Source organism: Dermochelys coriacea, chromosome 14 (genome assembly GCF_009764565.3).
Source record: "Dermochelys coriacea isolate rDerCor1 chromosome 14, rDerCor1.pri.v4, whole genome shotgun sequence".
Taxonomy (NCBI): Eukaryota; Metazoa; Chordata; order Testudines; family Dermochelyidae; genus Dermochelys; species Dermochelys coriacea.
Genome location: NC_050081.1, coordinates 1,500,034 through 1,517,941, shown reverse-complemented (window position 1 = coordinate 1,517,941; position 17,908 = coordinate 1,500,034). Strand labels below are relative to the sequence as shown.

General features: G+C 58.0%; 1 protein-coding gene across 3 annotated transcripts; it reads right to left on the bottom strand.

The window, feature by feature from the left end:
* Positions 1-452: 452 nt before the first annotated feature.
* Positions 453-9,565, bottom strand: ENGASE (endo-beta-N-acetylglucosaminidase). 3 transcript variants are annotated; one of them, XM_038371228.2, is made up of 14 exons: positions 9,451-9,565; positions 7,521-7,597; positions 7,172-7,373; positions 5,502-5,650; positions 5,004-5,161; positions 4,690-4,838; positions 4,031-4,196; positions 3,463-3,566; positions 2,634-2,742; positions 2,302-2,492; positions 1,660-1,811; positions 1,388-1,493; positions 1,169-1,283; positions 453-877 (listed from the first exon to the last, which is right to left on the bottom strand). In XM_038371228.2, the coding sequence occupies exons 1-14, from the start codon at positions 9,510-9,512 to the stop codon at positions 473-475; spliced, it is 2,145 nt and encodes a 714-aa protein (XP_038227156.1). In that variant the 5' UTR covers positions 9,513-9,565; the 3' UTR covers positions 453-472. The 3 variants fall into 3 exon arrangements, with proteins under 3 accessions (XP_038227156.1, XP_043352505.1, XP_043352506.1); XM_043496570.1 differs by having other exon boundaries at positions 1,681-1,811; XM_043496571.1 differs by lacking the exons at positions 7,521-7,597; positions 9,451-9,565 and having other exon boundaries at positions 1,388-1,795; positions 5,267-7,373.
* Positions 9,566-17,908: the final 8,343 nt, after the last annotated feature.

The following is a 17,908-nucleotide window of genomic DNA, read 5'->3' as shown; positions in this document are numbered from 1 at the left end:
AGCACCCAGCCGGGCCGGGCGACGCCGGGAGCAGGCAGCGTGAACGGAGCAGGGCAGGGCCTGGCTCCTGCCGGGCCCTGCCCAGGGTCCCCACCTCGCTGCCCAGCAGCTCCAGGGAAAGGGGGGTTGAGCAGCCCTGGGCTCCCCAGCCGCCCCTTGCCAGCCAGCGTGGGACTCTGCTGCCCCCCCGTGGCTCACCCCAGCAGTGCAGCCGTGAGTCCCAGCCCCAGGCGGGGCGGGGCGGCTGCCCGAGCGGTGGTGCCAGCGGCTGGCCAGGAGCCATTCCAATGGGACAAGATTGGAGAGGAGCCAGGGTCGTGGCCTGGTCAGGGCTACCCAAGATCTCTGCTATTCCTGCCCAGAGGCCCCCCCCAGCTCTGCCACTGCCCCTCCATCATGCCCCCAGCCCCCAGGCTAGCCCTGCGCTCCCCCAAGAATGCCCAATTAGAAGGCACTGTACCAAAGGTCACATTTAATAGGTGCTAGCGCTGGCTGGGTTGGAATAGACCAGAACCAGCCGCCCCCATCTGGACCGATCCACGGCACCCCCTTCGTTTAGAACCGGCTCCACGAAGAACTCCACATGGCAGGACTCCTTGGGGGGCGCCTCTGGCACTGCCAAGCCCACCACACGGTAGAGGGTGGCATGTGCCACCCCAAGGAGCTGCTCTGGCAGGGGCAGCACCTGGCCCCTAGGGTATGCCGTGCCCTGGCAGTGGATCCGGAAGCAGCGGGCTTGGCTGGGGGGGTAGGACCAGCGCAAGGTGAGGCTGAGGGAGAGCTGGTTTGGGCCAGGCCCCTTGTGCCACAGCACCTGGGAGGCCTCAAGGCTGGGCACTCGGGGCATCGAGGAGCGCAGGTTGTCGGCATCCAGCACCTGCAGGGGAGACAGGTACTTAGATACAGCCCAGGGCCCGCCCGGGCAGAGATGGGCTCTCCAGAGCAGCACCCATAAGGAGGGATCCATGCAGGGAGGGCACCTCACCTCAGCACTGCCCCCACCCCCAGCCAGACCCCCCCGGAAGGGCAGCAGCTGCTGCAACCATCTGCAGGGGGCAGGGCTCCCCGGAGACACTCCCTTCCCCTCCCCTAGGCTCCATAGGCAGATGTTGCTACAAGGGATGGCAGGTGGGCAGTGCCGGGGCACTGTGCCGTGTGGCCCCCTCACCCGGATCTCCCCAAGGCGGCAGGAGAAGTGCCTTTCTTGCAGGCCTGGCTGGTGGCATGACAGGATCAGCGACAGGTCGTGCAGGGCACAGTCCCGCAGCTCCAGTTCATAGCACCTGGGTGAGGTAAGAGGGGAGAACTGGCAGGGCCGCTGGAGAGACCAACCCCACGGCCCCGCTCAGGCCTGAGGCAGGACGGCTCCCTGGCTGGGGACACTCACCGCCTCATCCAACCTGCCATGCTCTGCTGTCCACAGCCCCTGAGCAGCCCGGAGAGGTGAGGGGGCAGGGTGGGGAGGGGCTGGGGCTGATGTCGGGTGGCCGCCCCTGTGGGAGGGAACAGAGCAGTTAGGGCGGGGGAAGGGGGCGCAGGACACATGGGGTTGGGGAGGAGCAGAAGTGTCACAGGCATCCCACCCTCCAGCCGCGTGACAGACCGATTCCCAGCCTGCCCGCCAGCGTGAGATCCCCGCGGAGGGGCCAGACTCCTCACCCAGCTGGGCAGCGATGTTGCCAACATGGCAGGAGCCGGAGTTCCATGTGGTGAGTTCCAGCGCGACCGCCACCTCGGGCAGCTTCTCCTCCAGTTTGTACAGCAGAGACAGGAAGAGCTTGGGGGGAGCTGGCATCTGGAACGAGAAAAGGCTGGTGACCCCCAATCCACCCAGAGAGACAAGGGAGGGAGAGAGGGGGGGGGGGGAGTTACATGGGGTACAAGACATGTCGCAACACACACGGCACGCGGCATGCAGCTGGCCCACTGAGCATGCATGCCACAAGCTGCACGAGAGCCACAACCCTGGCCCGTGGGCTGCGTACACACACGAGCTCACACGAGCACCAAGCTAGGCATGCAGCATGCAGGCAGCACAAGCCCGGCCCATGGGCTGTGTACACATGCTGTGAGCTCACACGTGGCACACGTGCAACACGCTGTGCACAAGAACCACAAACTAGGTCTGTGGCTGCGCACTCCTGGCCCAGTGCACAGGGGACGGTGCGCATGGCACGCACTCGGACACACCCCCTCGTTCCCCTGGTGCAGTGCCATACCAGCCTTTAGTGAGAGAGAAATGGATCTTTGCCACCCCAGCCGCCCAAGTGCCCCCAACCCAACACCCCAACCCGCACTCACCGGACAGCCACATGGCCCGTGTCAGGCGGGATGATCCCCTCAATCAGCAGGCAGCTGCCCCCGTTCCAGGCATCCTGCAGGGAGCAGCGTGTGCGCAGCCAGCTGCCTGCCCCTCCCGTCGCTTGCTGGTCCACGAAGAGGGGCTGGATTTCCTGGGCACTTAGGTTGTACCAGGGCCTGATTTCCTCCTCCTGCAGGAGAGAGCAGCCCCGATGAGCCAGGACATGCTGGCTGGGCCCCGTCGCACATGGCACCCCGAGTCACGCTGGTGGTTGCTCATGAGCCCATCTCCCCACATGCCTGGGACCTGCCCTCCCCGCCCCCGCACTCACCTGCCCAGCTGAGAATCTCCCCATGCCCACACCCAGGCAGAAGCAGGTGCTGAAGGGCAACGTGCTGATTCTGTGAGTGGGCAGCAGCTCCGCCAGCAAACCCCAGAACCTGCATGGAGAGGAGAGGCTGGCTGGGGAGGGGTAGCTCAGTGGTTTTAGCACTGGCCTGCTAAACCCAGGGTTGTGAGTTCAATCCTTGCGGGGGCCATTTGGGATCTGGGGCAAAAATTGGGGATTGGTCCTGCTTTGAGCAGGGGGTTGAACTCGATATCTCCTGAGGTTCCTTCCCACCCGGATAGTCTATGATTCTATGGTTGTAGCCGTGCCCCCTCCTGGCACAGCTCAGCATTGCCATCTCCCAGGCACCAAGGACATCCCCCAGTCAGCATGCCCCTGGCACAGGGGGCACGAAGCACAGCCCAAGGTGCAGCCAAGCAGGGCGTAGCATCCTTCCCACAGGGCTCTCAGCAACTCTACACCCCACTGGGGTCCCTATGGTTCAGCCCTTCACAGAGCCTGGCACTAGCACCCCAGCACTACAGGGCAGCAGCTGACCCGAGCAGCCACACTCCATGGCCTTCTCAGCGTTCCCATCCCCCCCACACACACACACATCCCCAAGCCCGGGCATCCCCCTTCCCCTCGCACCCATCCCCCCAGAACAGGCACCCCCCCTTCCTTGCGGGCCCAACCCCCCAGCATAGGCATCCCCACATGCACCTATCCTCCCTGCATGGGCACCTCCCCCCACATACCCATCCATGCATTCCACCCCCTCTCCACCCTGGGCACCCATCCAGTGCTCCCACCCCAGCACCACCAAGCTCACCTGTTCTCATTCTGCAGGAAGTTCTCCTTCCCCAGGTGCTCATAGACCCAGCCGGGTGCGAAGATGGCAGCGGAAAAGCCATGTCTGCGGATCAGGCGCAGAGCCTGCGGAAACACGGGGGTGAGATGCTCCCTCCCTCCCGCCCCACTCCGAGCCCAGACGGGCTGAGCCATAAGCCCCAGGGGCTGGTGGCTCCTCAGACTCTGCCAGCAGGAGGCTCAGAGAGGGGCTGGGCTCCCTTGGCGGCCAGAACCACAGCAAGTCAGCCTGGTGCCACCCACAGGGGAGGGATGCTCTGCCCTGCCCCCAGGGCACTGTGCCCCTGGAAGACGGCGATGGATCCCGGGGAGAGGGGGCAGAGTGGGGGGGTGGGAGGGGGAAGCACCCATGGCCTCACTCAGCCCTTGGGTGCCCAGCACAGGCCACGCTCCAGGGACACCTGCCCCAGAGCCCAGCTCACTGCACGGGGCTGCCCAGACTCAGCCCAGCCAGGGCCCGGGACCTGCCGGAGGATCCCGCCCTGGGCGAGGCCCTGCCCCCAAGATGCCCTTAGGCCAGGCTCAGGCACCTTGTCTGTCTCAAAGCCGCCGCCTACGACCTCCCCGCGGGCAAAGACGTCGATGCCCACGTAGATGTCAGCCAGGCGCTCCCCAGCCTGCGCCCCCATGCGCTCCAGGTGCTCCTCCTTCCAGTTGTAGTTTGTGAACAAGCCATCGCAGGCGTCAAAAAACACCCTAGGAAAGGGAGAGCCACAGTGCTGGGGCACTGCACCCACACCCAGGCCCACCCCATCCTCCCTGAGAACAGACCCTCCAGGGAGGGGCCCCACCCCACAGGACGGCCCCCCAGCTGCAGTCCCCAGGCACGCTGCCACAAGCCCAGCTCTGTCGGGGGCACTTGGGCAGGAAAATCAGAGCTGCCAGGCCTGGGCGGAGCAGCGGCTGCAGGGGGTGGGGCTGGTAGCCATCCCCCTGCCAGGGAGCCAGAAGGGAAGGGTTCCTTGCTACGTGTGGGGCTGATGCCCAGAGCCCACAGGCTGGGCCGGGCCAGGCGCGGGGGGTGGCTTAGCACCCCCCCATGGGGCAGTGACCGCAGGCTGCATGGCCGGTAGATGCCACCCCAATTGTGCTGTCTTTACCGGCTGCCCAGAGGAAGGGGAGGGGGCTGCGCTGCCAGCTGCGTGCCCGGGGCTTCTGCTCTGTCAGGCGGACGGGGTCACCCCCTCACCTGTTCTTCTCGTTCAGTTCGTTCTGCCAGTGCAGCTCCCCGCTCTGCAAGACGCTGTCGTACCAGAGCACCAGCCCGCCTGGCACGTCCTGACGCAGTTGCTCCCGCAGGTCATGCAGGAAGAGGGGCAGGTTCTGTGCAGCTGCCTCCTGCATGGGGGAGGGAGAGAGCAGGCGTCGCCCGGGGGCACCTTGTCAGGGATCCCTGCACCCCAGGGGCTGGGGGAGGCAGGACAATCCATGGGGGGAGGGGAGGGGCAATGAGGGTGGGCAGCGAGGGGCTGGGGGAGTGGCACCATGGGCGGCTCTGCTCACGCTCAGAGTGTTCTCGATGTTGACCAGCCAGCCGTCAAAGCGGTAGAAATGGGCGATGCGGCCCAGCTGCACAGCCACGGCGTGGTACGCAGCTGCCTCCCCGGCCAGGAACGACTCACACAGCTTGCCCCCACTGGTCCATTCGGTGATGAACGTCCCTAGAGCCAGGTCACAGGTGGCAGCATCAGCCTCTATGCTCTGCGCACACGCCCCAGCCCACAGAAGGGGGCGCTAGTAGGTCCCCTACAGGGTCCCCAAAATACCTGCACGCGTGTGAGCAAGAGGCGTGGGCCCTTGCCAACCCCGGCCTGTCCCGGCACATGCTGCCTTGGGGAAGGGGGGGTGGGCTGGCCACAGCCAGTGCCCAGGTACTGCAGGCCCAGCGGGAGGTGCCAGCTGCAGAGGAGCTCCCAGCCTCTCCCTGCAGGCAGCACTAAAGCCACAAGTACTCCCGCCTGCCCCACCCGCGGTGCCTGGTCTTTCCCGGCATCCCCTCACCCAGCACAGAGACGCCGTTCCTGTGGGCAGCATTGGTCCAGGTGACCGGGGGGATGGTCACGGGGTGGTGGCTGAAGTACACAAAGATGTCGATGTATTGCCAGTGGTAGAACACGTAGGGGTCCCGCGAAGCCGAGCCCTGGATGAACCTGCAGGCAGAGGAAGGGGATGGCCCAGTGCTCCAGCCCCCAACAGGGCAGAGACGGAGCACTTGTGGAGAACGATGCCCACAGACTGCGCGCGTGTGAGAGCTACATGCACCCAGGGGCAGGGCAGGCGTGGCCCCCACAATCTATTCCCCAGGTGCCAGGCTGCTGCTCTTCCCCCAGGAGACTCCCCTAGAGCAGGGAGAGAACTGGCTGGTGCTGTGTCAGCAGGTGCAGGCACGTGGCAGAGAATCGTTCATCCTCCTCTTGCAGCGGAGGGATTTGCCCCTTCTCTCTGAGCTCCAGGGATGGGGCTGGAAACATTACCTGACTTTCTGGGGGAGTTTTCAAGTGGGACATTATCAGTTATCTCGTTTGCAGTGGTGCCCAGGGCTCCGATCAGGGTCTGCCTTGGGCATGGCACAGCCAGCCCCTACCCCAAAGAGCTTCCAGGCCAAGCCGGAGAGTTTCTCCCCATCTCAGGAGCCGCTCAGCAGCAGGTGGAGACATTCCAGCCTCGCCCGCCAAACCAACAGGGGTGCAAACATGCCTGGGGAAGCCTGCAAGATGGACACCAGGCTCCTGGGCTCATGCCCAATCTCTGAGAGTCGCAGTTCCAAGGTGCTGGGTCACTCAGATACAGCAATCCAAATGGCGGTAGCCCAAATGGTTTCTCAATAGGCTGCACCGTGGGTCTCTGGATGCGATGAGTTGACACAGAGACACACCCCACAGCCCAGCTGACGGGAGGAACTGGCCAGAGCCCCCAGCATGAAGCTGGAGTTGCACTGCAGATTAACAGGGAGCAAACAGGCTCCGACCTGATTGGGAAACAGCCCGTCCTTCCTGGGGGCAAGGAGCATTCAGTCTCCCTGTGACTTGCTCCTGGAGTTCCTCCTCCACTTGGCTCCAGAACAAACATATTCCACAACCCTGGCACACTGAGAACATCTCGGCGCTGAGCCGTCTGCAGGCAGGCAGCCTGCTAGCCAGCCAAGGCTAGCCCCTAGCATGTCTCTGCCCGGATCCCACAAGCAGCTTGGACGGTAACCCACACACCTGCTGGGTGTGCTGTTCTGTCCTATCTCATGGCACTGAGACGAGAGAGAGAGGAGGAGAAGGGTCTGTCAGCGTTACAGAAGCAGAGGACAGAAAGCAAACCCAAGATTCCCCTCGGCAGCAATAACACACGTCACGCTGGCCTCGATGCTCAGCATCACTACATGCTGCCTACCAAACCCGCAGCCATGACGCTCAGCAGACTCGCCAGAGACCAGCGTGGGTCCCTGTGGGACAGCAAGCCAGGCTCTTGGGTTCTCTTCCAGCTCTGCCACACCTGGGGTGAGTCCTTTCCTTGCTCTGTGCTGCGGACAAGGGGAAGGCTGTTCCTGACCCGCTGCCCAGGGCCGCTGCAATTAAAGTTCGGGAAGCGTGAAGTGGTGGGTAAATGCCAAGTCCCGTCAGCAGAGGCCCACGTGCCCAGCATGCAGTGCTCCGTTCTGAGAGCCGTGAAGAGGATCCTACCTGTCCTCCAGGTACCCATTCTTCATGTCGTGGCACACCAGCGTCCGGGGCCTCTTGCTGTGGACTGGAGGTTCCCGGTTAGCCAGTGGCATCGTGGCAACATTGAAGTCATCATCACTGGTGGGTTTCCATGCCAGCAGCTCCTCCAGGCTGGACAGGTAGAAGCTGATCGGCTCCGTGGTGTTCCGATCAAACTGCCTCGCTGGGAGGAGGAGAGAAGCCCAAAGATTGCCGGTCGTTAACACTCAGCCGGGGGAGCATAGCCCTCACTCGCGGCACGGCACCGCAGCTGCACCAGCATCCGTGGCAGATGAGGCTGGGCGCGTTGCACCTCTGGCTGGGCTCTTACCTGGCAGGGAGTGGGGGGCGTAGCTGACTGTCTTGTGGAGGACGGTGGTTCCTTGGCTCTCTATGGCAGGCAGGAAACTGCAGAAGAGAATCAAGGACACCCTTGCAGAGACTAGGGGGCCTGGGGCAAAGAGCCTGTGGCTCACACCTCACTCCAGCCCCACGCTCCATGGAAGGAAGGAAGACCCGGCATGTCGGGGGGAACCCAGCACAGCTCACCGGGCTGGGACACACATGCACCACCAGCAGGAGCCCATTGCAGTGTGAGCTGGCCCTTTAAGAGGGAGTCAAGGCCCAGATTCAACTCAGAAACAAAGCATTCTGGGAGTGCTAGTTCCAGCAGGACCCTGGGAAATGCAGGCAAAGCAAAGCATGCTGGGAAGGTGACCAGGGTGGTCATTCATAAGTAGCCTTCCCGCAGAACACACTGGCTCCCAGGGAGCCTGGCTGGAGGAGGTCTCTGTGCAGGGGGACAGGTTCCTGAGCCAAGCCTGGGAAAGCTGGACAGACTGGACTGGTGACTGGGAGGGATGAGGTACCTTGCTAGGGCAAGGGAAACTGAGGCAGTGGCTGCCCAGCCTGCTGTATTTCCCCCTTGGGCAGCCTGGGCTGAGAGCAGACTAGGCAGAAGCCATTTCTGAGCAGGGGGGAGCCCTGCCTGATGCCTCGTGTTTGTATTGGGTGGTGGAAAGTTCTGGCCTCAGGCCTCTTGCCTGCTGGGCTCTGCATCTAATGTCACCTGCTCAGCTGGAAACAGGAGCGAGCTCGCTGGCCTGCTACCTCCTCTGATCTCGCCAGCCAAGCAGCGTCGGCGAGGCAGCTTGGGGAGGGCTGGGAGACTGCAAAGGAACTCCCAGTGCCACAGGAGCTAGGCGTGGAGTCCTGCCCGCCCCATCCACACACAACCAGCAGCCCAGCGAATGCCCCTTGCTCACATGGGGACCTTCTGTTCCCCTCTGATGTGGAGTTTGCGCCAGAGGCTCTCGGCTGGGGGCCGGGCAGGAGTGATGGGACTGCAGTGGGAACACCAGGATGGGTAGGACCTGAGAGGAGGCTGTACACTGGGCGAGGGCTGGCACCAGCAAAACTCCTGCTTCCCAATTCAAACTGGGCCCTAGCAGCGGGACCCAGTGGGAGGAGGGAGAGAAAGACGCAGCAAACTCCTTGCGCAGGACCCTGTGCCTGGAGACATGCTCAGCAGAGCCAGGCCAGCACGGGGTTACCACCCAGCTGGTATTTGACTGGCCTGGCTGGATTATTTTATGGCTTCACCAGGAAACTAATGTAATCTGCTGGGAGGCAGGAGGGGTTGTGTGGGACTAAAGATTTGCATTTTTTCTCACAACACACGGGGCTAGCTGACGGTAAGAGTTTCTGGGTCCAGCCAAAGACTCTGCAGCAGTCCCACTTCCGCAGCTTAGGCAATAAGCGATCAAACGGTTGAAGATACAACAGCTGCCTGCCCACCACGGTGCAAGTGCAGGGCACAGGTGAGAGCGGGTTTGGGTGGCCCAGACTTGGGATGTCCTCAGTACTCTCCATCCCACACCGAGAGCGGCTGTTGGCAGGTGGGGTTGGGGTTGCCCTGTAGGGAAAGGGGACGGGGCTGGGTTCTTTGCATTTCAAGGCGGTAGCTCCAGCAGTGCGAGGGCTGCTCCGGGCAGCAGGCCCTGCAGTGAGGCTGCTGCCGGCCCAGGGGCACCGTTCAGGCTGGGCGGCAGCGGGGCACCAAAGCCAAACCAAGGTGCCGCTCGGCAGGGAGGGAGAGTCAGAGAAAATGAAACCAAGGTGGAGAGCAGCAGCGGGGCGCTGAGAAACTAGAGACGAACGCAGGGCCCGAGAGCCCCCCCCGCGGGCACAGATCCCGCCCCCCCGTGCCATGGGGCACATGCAGCGCCACCGACCCCAGGGACCGGCCCGGCCCCGCTCACCTCCTCTGCGCCCCCCGCTCCGCCTCCGGCTCCGGCTCCGGCTCCCTCTTGGCTCCGTCCATCTCCCGAGTCCGCCCGGCCCGGCTCCGCTCCCGCCCCGTCACATGGCGCTGGCCCGGCCCCGGCTCCAGCCAATCCCGGCGGTGGGGCTGCTTCGGGCCCCAGATCCTCTAGTTTAAGGCCCCTGACAGGAGCCCTGGGGGGTGGGGGGACTTTCCCTCTGCCCCCTCTGACCTGCCCCTCTGCCCCCCTTCTTATCTCCCCCTCCCTGCCCCTCTGCCCCTCTTACCTTCCCCCTCCCTGCCCCTCTGCCCCTCTTCTTATCTCCTTCCTCCCTGCCCCCTCTTACCTCCCCCTCCCTGCCCTTCTGCCCCCCTTCTTACCTCCCCCTCCCTGCCCCCTCTTACCTCCCCCTCCCTGCCCCCTTCTTACCTCCCCCCTCCCTGCCCCTCTGCCCCTCTTACCTTCCCCCTCCCTGCCCCTCTGCCCCTCTTCTTATCTCCTTCCTCCCTGCCCCCTCTTACCTCCCTCCTCCCTGCCCCTCTGCCCCCCTTCTTACCTCCCCCTCTCTGCCCCCTTCTTACCTCCCCCCTCCCTGCCCCTCTGCCCCTCTTACCTCCCCCCTCCCTGTCTCTCTGCCCCCTTCTTACTTCCCCCCTCCCTGCCCCTCTGCCCCCCTTTTTACCTCTCCCCTCCCTGCCCCTCTGCCCCCCTTCTTACCTCCTCCCTCCCTGTCCCTCTGCCCCCCTTCTTACCTCTCCCCTCCCTGCCCCTCTGCCCCCCTTCTTACCTCCCCCCTCTCTGCCCCTTCTTACCTCCCCCCTCCCTGTCTCTCTGCCCCCTTCTTACCTCCCCCCTCCCTGCCCCTCTGCCCACCCTCTTACCTCCCCCTCCCTGCCCCTCTGCCCCCCTTTTTACCTCTCCCCTCCCTGCCCCTCTGCCTCCCTTCTTACCTTTCCCCTCCCTGTCCCTCTGCCCCCCTTCTTACCTCCTCCCTCCCTGTCCCTCTGCCCCCCTTCTTACCTCTCCCCTCCCTGCCCCTCTGCCCCCCTCTCCCCACCTCAGCTGCCTGCAGGGGAACAGGTGGCCAACGCCCTGCTCTGACAGACTAAAAGTGAGACAGGCAGGAGACGGGCAGGGGAGAGGCGGGGGACAGGCAGGTGAGACAGGCAGGGGAGAGGCGGGGGACAGGCAGGGGAGAGGCGGGGGACAGGCAGGTGAGACAGGCAGGGGAGAGGCGGGGGACAGGCAGGGGAAAGGCGGGGGACAGGCAGGTGAGACAGGCAGGGGAGAGGCGGGGGACAGGCAGGGGAGAGGCGGGGGACAGGCAGGGGAAAGGCGGGGGACAGGCAGGTGAGACAGGCTGGGGAGAGGCGGGGGACAGGCAGGTGAGACAGGCAGGGGAAAGGCGGGGGACAGGCAGGTGAGACAGGCTGGGGAGAGGCAGATGATAGGCAGGGGAGAGGCGGGGGACAGGCAGGGGAGAGGCAGATGATAGGCAGGAGAAAGGCGGGGGACAGGCAGGTGAGACAGGCAGGGGAGAGGCAGATGATAGGCTGGGGAGAGGCGGGGGACAGGCAGGTGAGACAGGCTGGGGAGAGGCGGGGGACAGGCAGGTGAGACAGGCTGGGGAGAGGCGGGGGACAGGCAGGGGAAAGGCGGGGGACAGGCAGATGATAGGCAGGGGAGAGGCGGGGGACAGGCAGGTGAGACAGGCAGGGGAGAGGCAGATGATAGGCAGGGGAGAGGCGGGGGACAGGCAGGTGAGACAGGCTGGGGAGAGGCGGGGGACAGGCAGGGGAAAGGCGGGGGACAGGCAGGTGAGACAGGCTGGGGAGAGGCAGATGATAGGCAGGGGAAAGGCGGGGGACAGGCAGGGGAGAGGCAGATGATAGGCAGGGGAGAGGCGGGGGACAGGCAGGTGAGACAGGCTGGGGAGAGGCGGGGGACAGGCAGGTGAGACAGGCTGGGGAGAGGCAGGGGAAAGGCGGGGGACAGGCAGGTGAGACAGGCTGGGGAGAGGCAGATGATAGGCAGGGGAAAGGCGGGGGACAGGCTGGGGACAGGCTGGGGAGAGGCAGGTGAGAAAGGCGGGGGACAGGCAGATGAGACAGGCAGGGGAAAGGCAAGGGACAGGCAGATGAGAAAGGCGGGGGACAGGCAGATGAGAAAGGCGGGGGACAGGCAGGGGAAAGGCGGGGGACAGGCAAGCCTTCCCTCTGAGAGCCGCCATCAGGCCTTGGCACTAGCCAGCGCGGTGCCACAGACAGGTTCCTGGCTCAGGAAACACCCCCTTTTCCGCACCAGATTCCCCATGGACAGTGAACCAGGAACAGCCATTTGTCGGGGGTTGGCGAGTCTGTTTCTCAGCCCTGTCCCTCCTGCCCTCTCTGGCTGCAGGCTCAGCACAGTGGCCAGGGTCAGTAGGACCCTATGGGAGCTTCTAGCCTTCTCCAGGAATAGACAGTGCATGAGATTTTTAAAAATCCCTCTGTCTTCTTGGGTAATTATCTGCCCTCACCCCACCCCATCACCGTAGAGTCTGGGCATTTTGCGGTATTTCATGTTCCCCTCTCCCTGTGCAGTAGGGCAGGGCTGGGGTCCAGCTGGCAACTGAGGACTTGTTCAGGATCACTCGGGGTATCTGACAGAGCAGGGCCTGGGGCTCGAGAGGCTCTCTCAGCTCGGCCAGTGGGCACCCCTGAAGTCAGCATCGCTCTCTGGTCCTCGGTGCAGCAGGGTTGGCTCATATGCTGCCAGGAAACGTGTTTGCTTTAAAACAGCTCTTCTTGGGACTATTTTAGGTAACACTGAAGAGACAACTGCTTGGTTTGTCAAAGCCAGTGTTTGCAGCCTGGCTTTCACTGGCGATGGCCCTTTAAAGACACAGCTTTGCCCACGGAAGTAGTGTTTATTTATTTTTAATGTTCCTGGGAACAGGTCCGTGATGCATGGCCAGAAAGGGTTAAACATCCTGCAAAATAAATAACCCTCAAAAGACATGTGGGGAGATAATGTTTGTGGTTTTGTATATTTACATATGTATGAGCAGAGTTATACATGTATAATCAATGTACAATGTAAATTATACAATGTAAATTGTACAATGTACAAATCATACAATGTAATCAACAGTCCCTCTCTATGCTGTATTCTGATAGTTCAGAGATCAAAAGAACACCCTAGCATTTAAATGAATTGTAAACACGGGATATCTCGCATTCATCTGTCTTTGAAATGTACTGTGAATGGTGGAGGAACAAGCAAAGGGCCTTATGTTACCGGTGATGAATCTCCTTCAAAGGCATCCTAATTACCTCTTGTTCCCCAAGGAAATCCCAACTTCTCAAAGAGGACATGAAATGGTATAAAAGATCCTTGGGTCCTGATTCTGTCAGCTCAGATCTGCTTAGGCTTCGTCAGGGGAAGTTTGAGTCACAAGACTGAGGTCCGAGCTATGCTGGTACGCCCTGAATATGAGATTTGGATGTTAGACTATAACCTATGAACTATTTCTGAAAGAACTCTGTGCAACTACAAAGCTCACCATCTCTGCTATGAATCTGCACCTCAATTAATTGAACTCATGTCTGTATGTATATTCAAAAAGAACAGGAGTACTTGTGGCACCTTAGAGACTAACATTTATTTGAGCATAAGCTTTCGTTGGCTACAGTTCACTTCATCAGATGCATAGAATGGAACATATAGTAAGAAGATAAATATACATACACAGAACATGAAAAGGTGGAAGTAGCCATACCAACTGTAAGAGGCTAATTAATTAAGATGAGCTATTATCATCAGGAGAAAAAAAAAACAAAAAAAGCAGGAGATCTACAACCTATCCTGAAAAATGATTCCTCGCTCTCGCAGATCTTGGGAGACAGGACAGACCAGTCCTCGCTTTCAGACAGCACCCCAACCTGAAGTAAATAGTCTCCAGCAATCACACACTAGACAACAAAAACACTAACCCAGGAACCTATCCTTGCAACAAAGTCCGTTGCCAACTGTGTCTACATATTTATTCAAGTGACACCATCATAGGACCTAATCACATCAGCCATGCCATCAGGGGCTTGTTTACCTGCATATCTACCAATGTGATATATGCCATCATGTGCCAGCAATGCCCCTCTGCCATGTACATTGGCCAAACCGGACAGTCTCTACGCAAAAGAATAAATGGACACAAATCTGACATCAGGAATCATAACATTCAAAAACCCGTAGGAGAACACTTCAATCTCTCCGGTCACTCAGTAACAGACTTAAAGGTGGCAATTTTGCAACAGAAAAGCTTCAAAAACAGACTCCAATGAGAAACTGCTGAGCTTGAATTAATATGCAAACTAGAAACCATTTACTTGGGTTTGAATAGAGACTGGGAGTGGCTGGGTCATTACACATATTGAATCTATTTCCCCATGTTAAGTATTCTCACGCCTTCTTATCAACTGTCTAAATGGGCCATCTTGATTATCACTACGAAAGTTTTTTTTTCTCCTGCTGATAATAGCTCATCTTAATTAGAAAAGGAGTACTTGTGGCACCTTAGAGACTAACAAATTTATTTGAGCATAAGCTTTTGTGAGCTACAGCTCACTTCATCGGATGCATTTTTCCACCAAATGCATCCGATGAAGTGAGCTGTAGCCCACGAAAGCTTATGCTCAAATAAATTTGTTAGTCTCCAAGGTGTCACAAGTACTCCTGTTCTTTTTGCAGATACAGACTAACACGGCTGCTACTCTGAAACCTGTATGTATATTCATCTTTTAATCATACTCTCTCTTTATTAAGAAACAAAAGTTTAGTTTAGTTAATAAAAATTGGCTGTAGTGTGTATTTGGGTAAGATCTGGAATATTCAATTACCTGGGAGGTAATGTGTCCAGTCGTTTGGGATTGGTAGAACCTTTTCTTTTTATATGATGAAATAAGATTTACAGAAATTTTCATATTTGACGTGGGTATCTGGATGGAGGCCTGAGGCTGGATCACTTTAAGGGAACTGTGGTGTTTGGACTTCTGAGTAACCAGTAAGGTAATAAAGAAGCTGTTTTAGCTGGCTTGGTAAATCTAAGTATTGGAATATCCACCAGCTTTATGGGGATTGTCTGCCCCATTCTTTGCAGTTCACCCTAATTGAGTGACCAGAGCTCCACTAGGACCCCAGTCACAGTGGTGTAGTCGTGCTTGGATACACATTACTACAGGTTAGTTGGGTTTTTGGATCAGAACCACACGCTTGTCAAAAATTAATTTTGATATTGGAAAGTTTAAGGGTTAAAAATCAAAAACAGTGAGTGACCCCTGATCAAGATCCTGACAGAAAAAGCCTGGAAGAATTGTGCTGGCAGTAGAGGTTGTCTTTTAAGTAAAAGGCCCCAGAGCAGGAACTGAAAAAATCTGTTAATTGCCAGTGATAAGGAAGCGGACCCAGTGAAAGTGAGAAACCATCAGCTAGATGGTGAGAAAAGTGAGAAACCATCAGCTAGAACTTGAACAAAAGCAAAAAATTGCTGATACCGAAGGAGAAGCTGCTGAAAGAGAACACCGGTGTTTTGAACATGAACAAAGAATGGCCTATATTTGATTGTAGGAACTAGAAGCTAAGGCAAAAGTGGACAGACTTAAGCTCCAACTCAAGAGAACAAAGGAGCAACAGGAAATGTTGCATCCTGAAAAGCCAGCTCCTCTCAGCAACAAAGATGGGGACTGAATCTATCCAGTTTGTGACAATGTTGGTATGTTGTTTGACTCTAAGCAGTTGTCTGTGTGTAACCAAATATCCCCCAACACTGCCACCTTTTATGGAAATGCCTTTACTGTGAGCTCAGGTGAAGGTAACCCCATAACTTGTGCAGAGAATGTAAAAGTCAATGGTAAAAGCTGTATAGGGCAAATTACAGCTTCTAACATCACTCTTGTTAAAGCAGATCTTGTCAAAAAGGAATATTATTTACCAAATCAGAGTGTGAATATTGTAATCCACTATGAGTTTACTCAAAAAGAAAAGGAGGACTTGTGGTACCTTAGAGACTAACAAATGTATTTGCCACAAGTCCTCCTTTTCTTTTTTGGATACAAACTAACACAGCTGCTACTCTGAAACTTGTCATTATGAGTGTGCCTTTAGCCAGAATTCATCTTGAATGCAATGTTGTTAAATATGAAGTTATAGCTGGTGTAAGGAAGTTATTGCCTAAGGATCTTTTGATTGGGGATGATATTAAAGCTTTGTTCCGTCAGGTTGACATAAATCAGTCACAGGAAAGAAATAATCTTGAACCTGTGTCTGCTAGGGGCAAGGATTTGCCTATGGATGGTTTCTCCGAATGTTTGTCTGAGAAAGATGGCCGTTTATCTGTGCAAAAAGCCAGTGCATATGTGGAAGAAATTGCTGAGTGTCTGTCTGGTATCTCAGAAGTGAATCTGGCATTGGCTCAGGGAAATATTTCTCTAGAGCAAATTAAAGTTGGTGCTCAGGTTAAAGCCCTAACTGAGGAAGGAAGGGGACAGTCTTGGTAAGTGATGAATTGTTGGCAGTAAAGTTTGTGAAAATAAGCCTGAAAAAGGTAGAAATGATTTGTTTAAAGCAGCTCAATGTAGCTTGCAAACTTCACACCATCAAATTAGGCCTGAATAGAGACTGGGAGTGGCTGGGTCACTACAAAAAGTAAAAAGAAAAGGAGTACTTGTGGCACCTTAGAGTAATTTTCCCTCTGTTGATACTCACCTCATCTTGTCAGCTGTTGAGAATGGGCCACATCCACCCTAACTGAATTGGCCTCGTTAGCACTGACCCCCCACTCGGTATGGCAACTCCCATCTTTTCCTGTGCTGTGTATTTATACCTGCTTCTGTATTTTCCACTCCATGCATCCGATGAAGTAGGTTCTAGCCCACGAAAGCTTCTGCCCAAATAAAAGTCTCTAAGGTGCCACAAGGCCTCCTCCTTGTTTTTTTGCTGATACAGACTAGCACGGCTGCCACTCTGTAATCAGTGTAGTGAGACACTATTTGTGGAAAGCATCAGTTTATCTGTTGAAGGAAAAACTGTTCCCAGTTATTTGTCTGTTGCAAATAGCAATGTGCCTAATGAAGGAGGCTTTTGTCTGTGGAGCAGACAGAAAGTGCTTCTAAGTTTATGCTACTGAAGAATTTGTCAGTTGGCCCAGAGTTGGTTCTGGGTACAACTAAGGCCCAGGAAGGGAAGATTCCTAAGTTTGTGTGCTAGGGAGAATGACATTGTGACCACACGTGATTCCAGAGGCTGCTCCTGGCATGTTTTCCCTGGCCCCATGATGCAGACGCTGGCGTGGGTGACCTCATCCCTGCTCTGATCCAGAACGCCCCTCCCAATATTATTCTTGGAAGGCCACCCCCAGCCAGCTGTCTGGCCCATCCCCCGGCTTCCAAGTACCCACCCAGCCCAGGACAGCAGGGCTGGCCCCTGCACTCTGCTCAGCTGCCAAGGCCAAGCATTGGCAGCAGGGAGTCCTGTGCTCAGCCCAGCCACAGGCACCAGGACCTGGCTCTCAGATCAGCAAAGGAGCTCCAGGCTGGGCACCCAGAGCTTAGCTGCCACTCTTGATATTGTGGCTACAAACTTTCAATGCCAATGCACCCCCCGTCCCTAGCTCTGCCCAGTGGTTGTGCAGTGCCTCTTGCCATGCCACTGTGTGTGTCTGTCCCCCATCTCCTTGGCATCATCCTGTCCCTGCATGTGTCCGGGCCTCCCCCAGCACCACGTATCCTTACTCCCGCTTGTATCTGGAGTGGCCCTGTCCCACTACAGGGTTCACCTCCCTGGCCACTGGTCACCATGTGGGACTGCTTCTGACTGAGCCCAGATCCCATCTGCTTCCTCATGATGCCCTCTCCTCTGAGGACCAGCCATGTCCCCAAGCTTCCCTCTGCCACCCTGCACTTCCTCCCCATGGCAGTCTGTGCTTGGAGCAAAGCCTGCTGGTACCTGGCTTAGCTGTCACTTCAAGAGGGCTGCAGGCCTGGAGCCCCTTGGTCGGGGAGGGAGGGACTTCATCCCTGTCTCCAGCCCTGTGGGGAGGGAAGAGCATGTGCTATGTGCCCCTCTCAGGCGATGCCCAGCTCCTAGCACTGGGTCCCTGCCACCACACATGGAATGCCAAGGGACATGCACCTAGGGAGGGATGTGCAAAAATCTAAGCAAAGGTGCGTAGTGGGAAGGCACGAGGGCATGTGTGTGCATGCGCTGCCCCCAGAGTAGAGATGTTCCTGCGCTCCCAGCAGAGGCTGTGGGGCCGGAGTCCTGCTGCTACTCCAGAGACCAACTGGCCCAGTTCAGGCAGTTTGCAGGGTTCCCATGGAGGAAAGGGAGAGTCCCAGCTCAGCCAGCCAGGCCCAAGGGACCCCTCATAGGGACTCTGAGGTGGGTGAAGTAGAGAAAGGAGCCAAAGCCAAGACCCAGC

Bases quoted from the DNA above. Each gene is read 5' to 3' on its own strand.
- ENGASE (XM_038371228.2), bottom strand. From the start codon at position 9,512: ATGGACGGAGCCAAGAGGGAGCCGGAGCCGGAGCCGGAGGCGGAGCGG. The intron at 4,839-5,003 runs GTGAGCAGAGCC...TCCCCCATGCAG, and splicing joins ACATCGAGAACACTCTGAGC to GAGGCAGCTGCACAGAACCT. The intron at 4,197-4,689 runs GTGAGGGGGTGA...TCCCTTTCCTAG, and splicing joins GAACTGAACGAGAAGAACAG to GGTGTTTTTTGACGCCTGCG.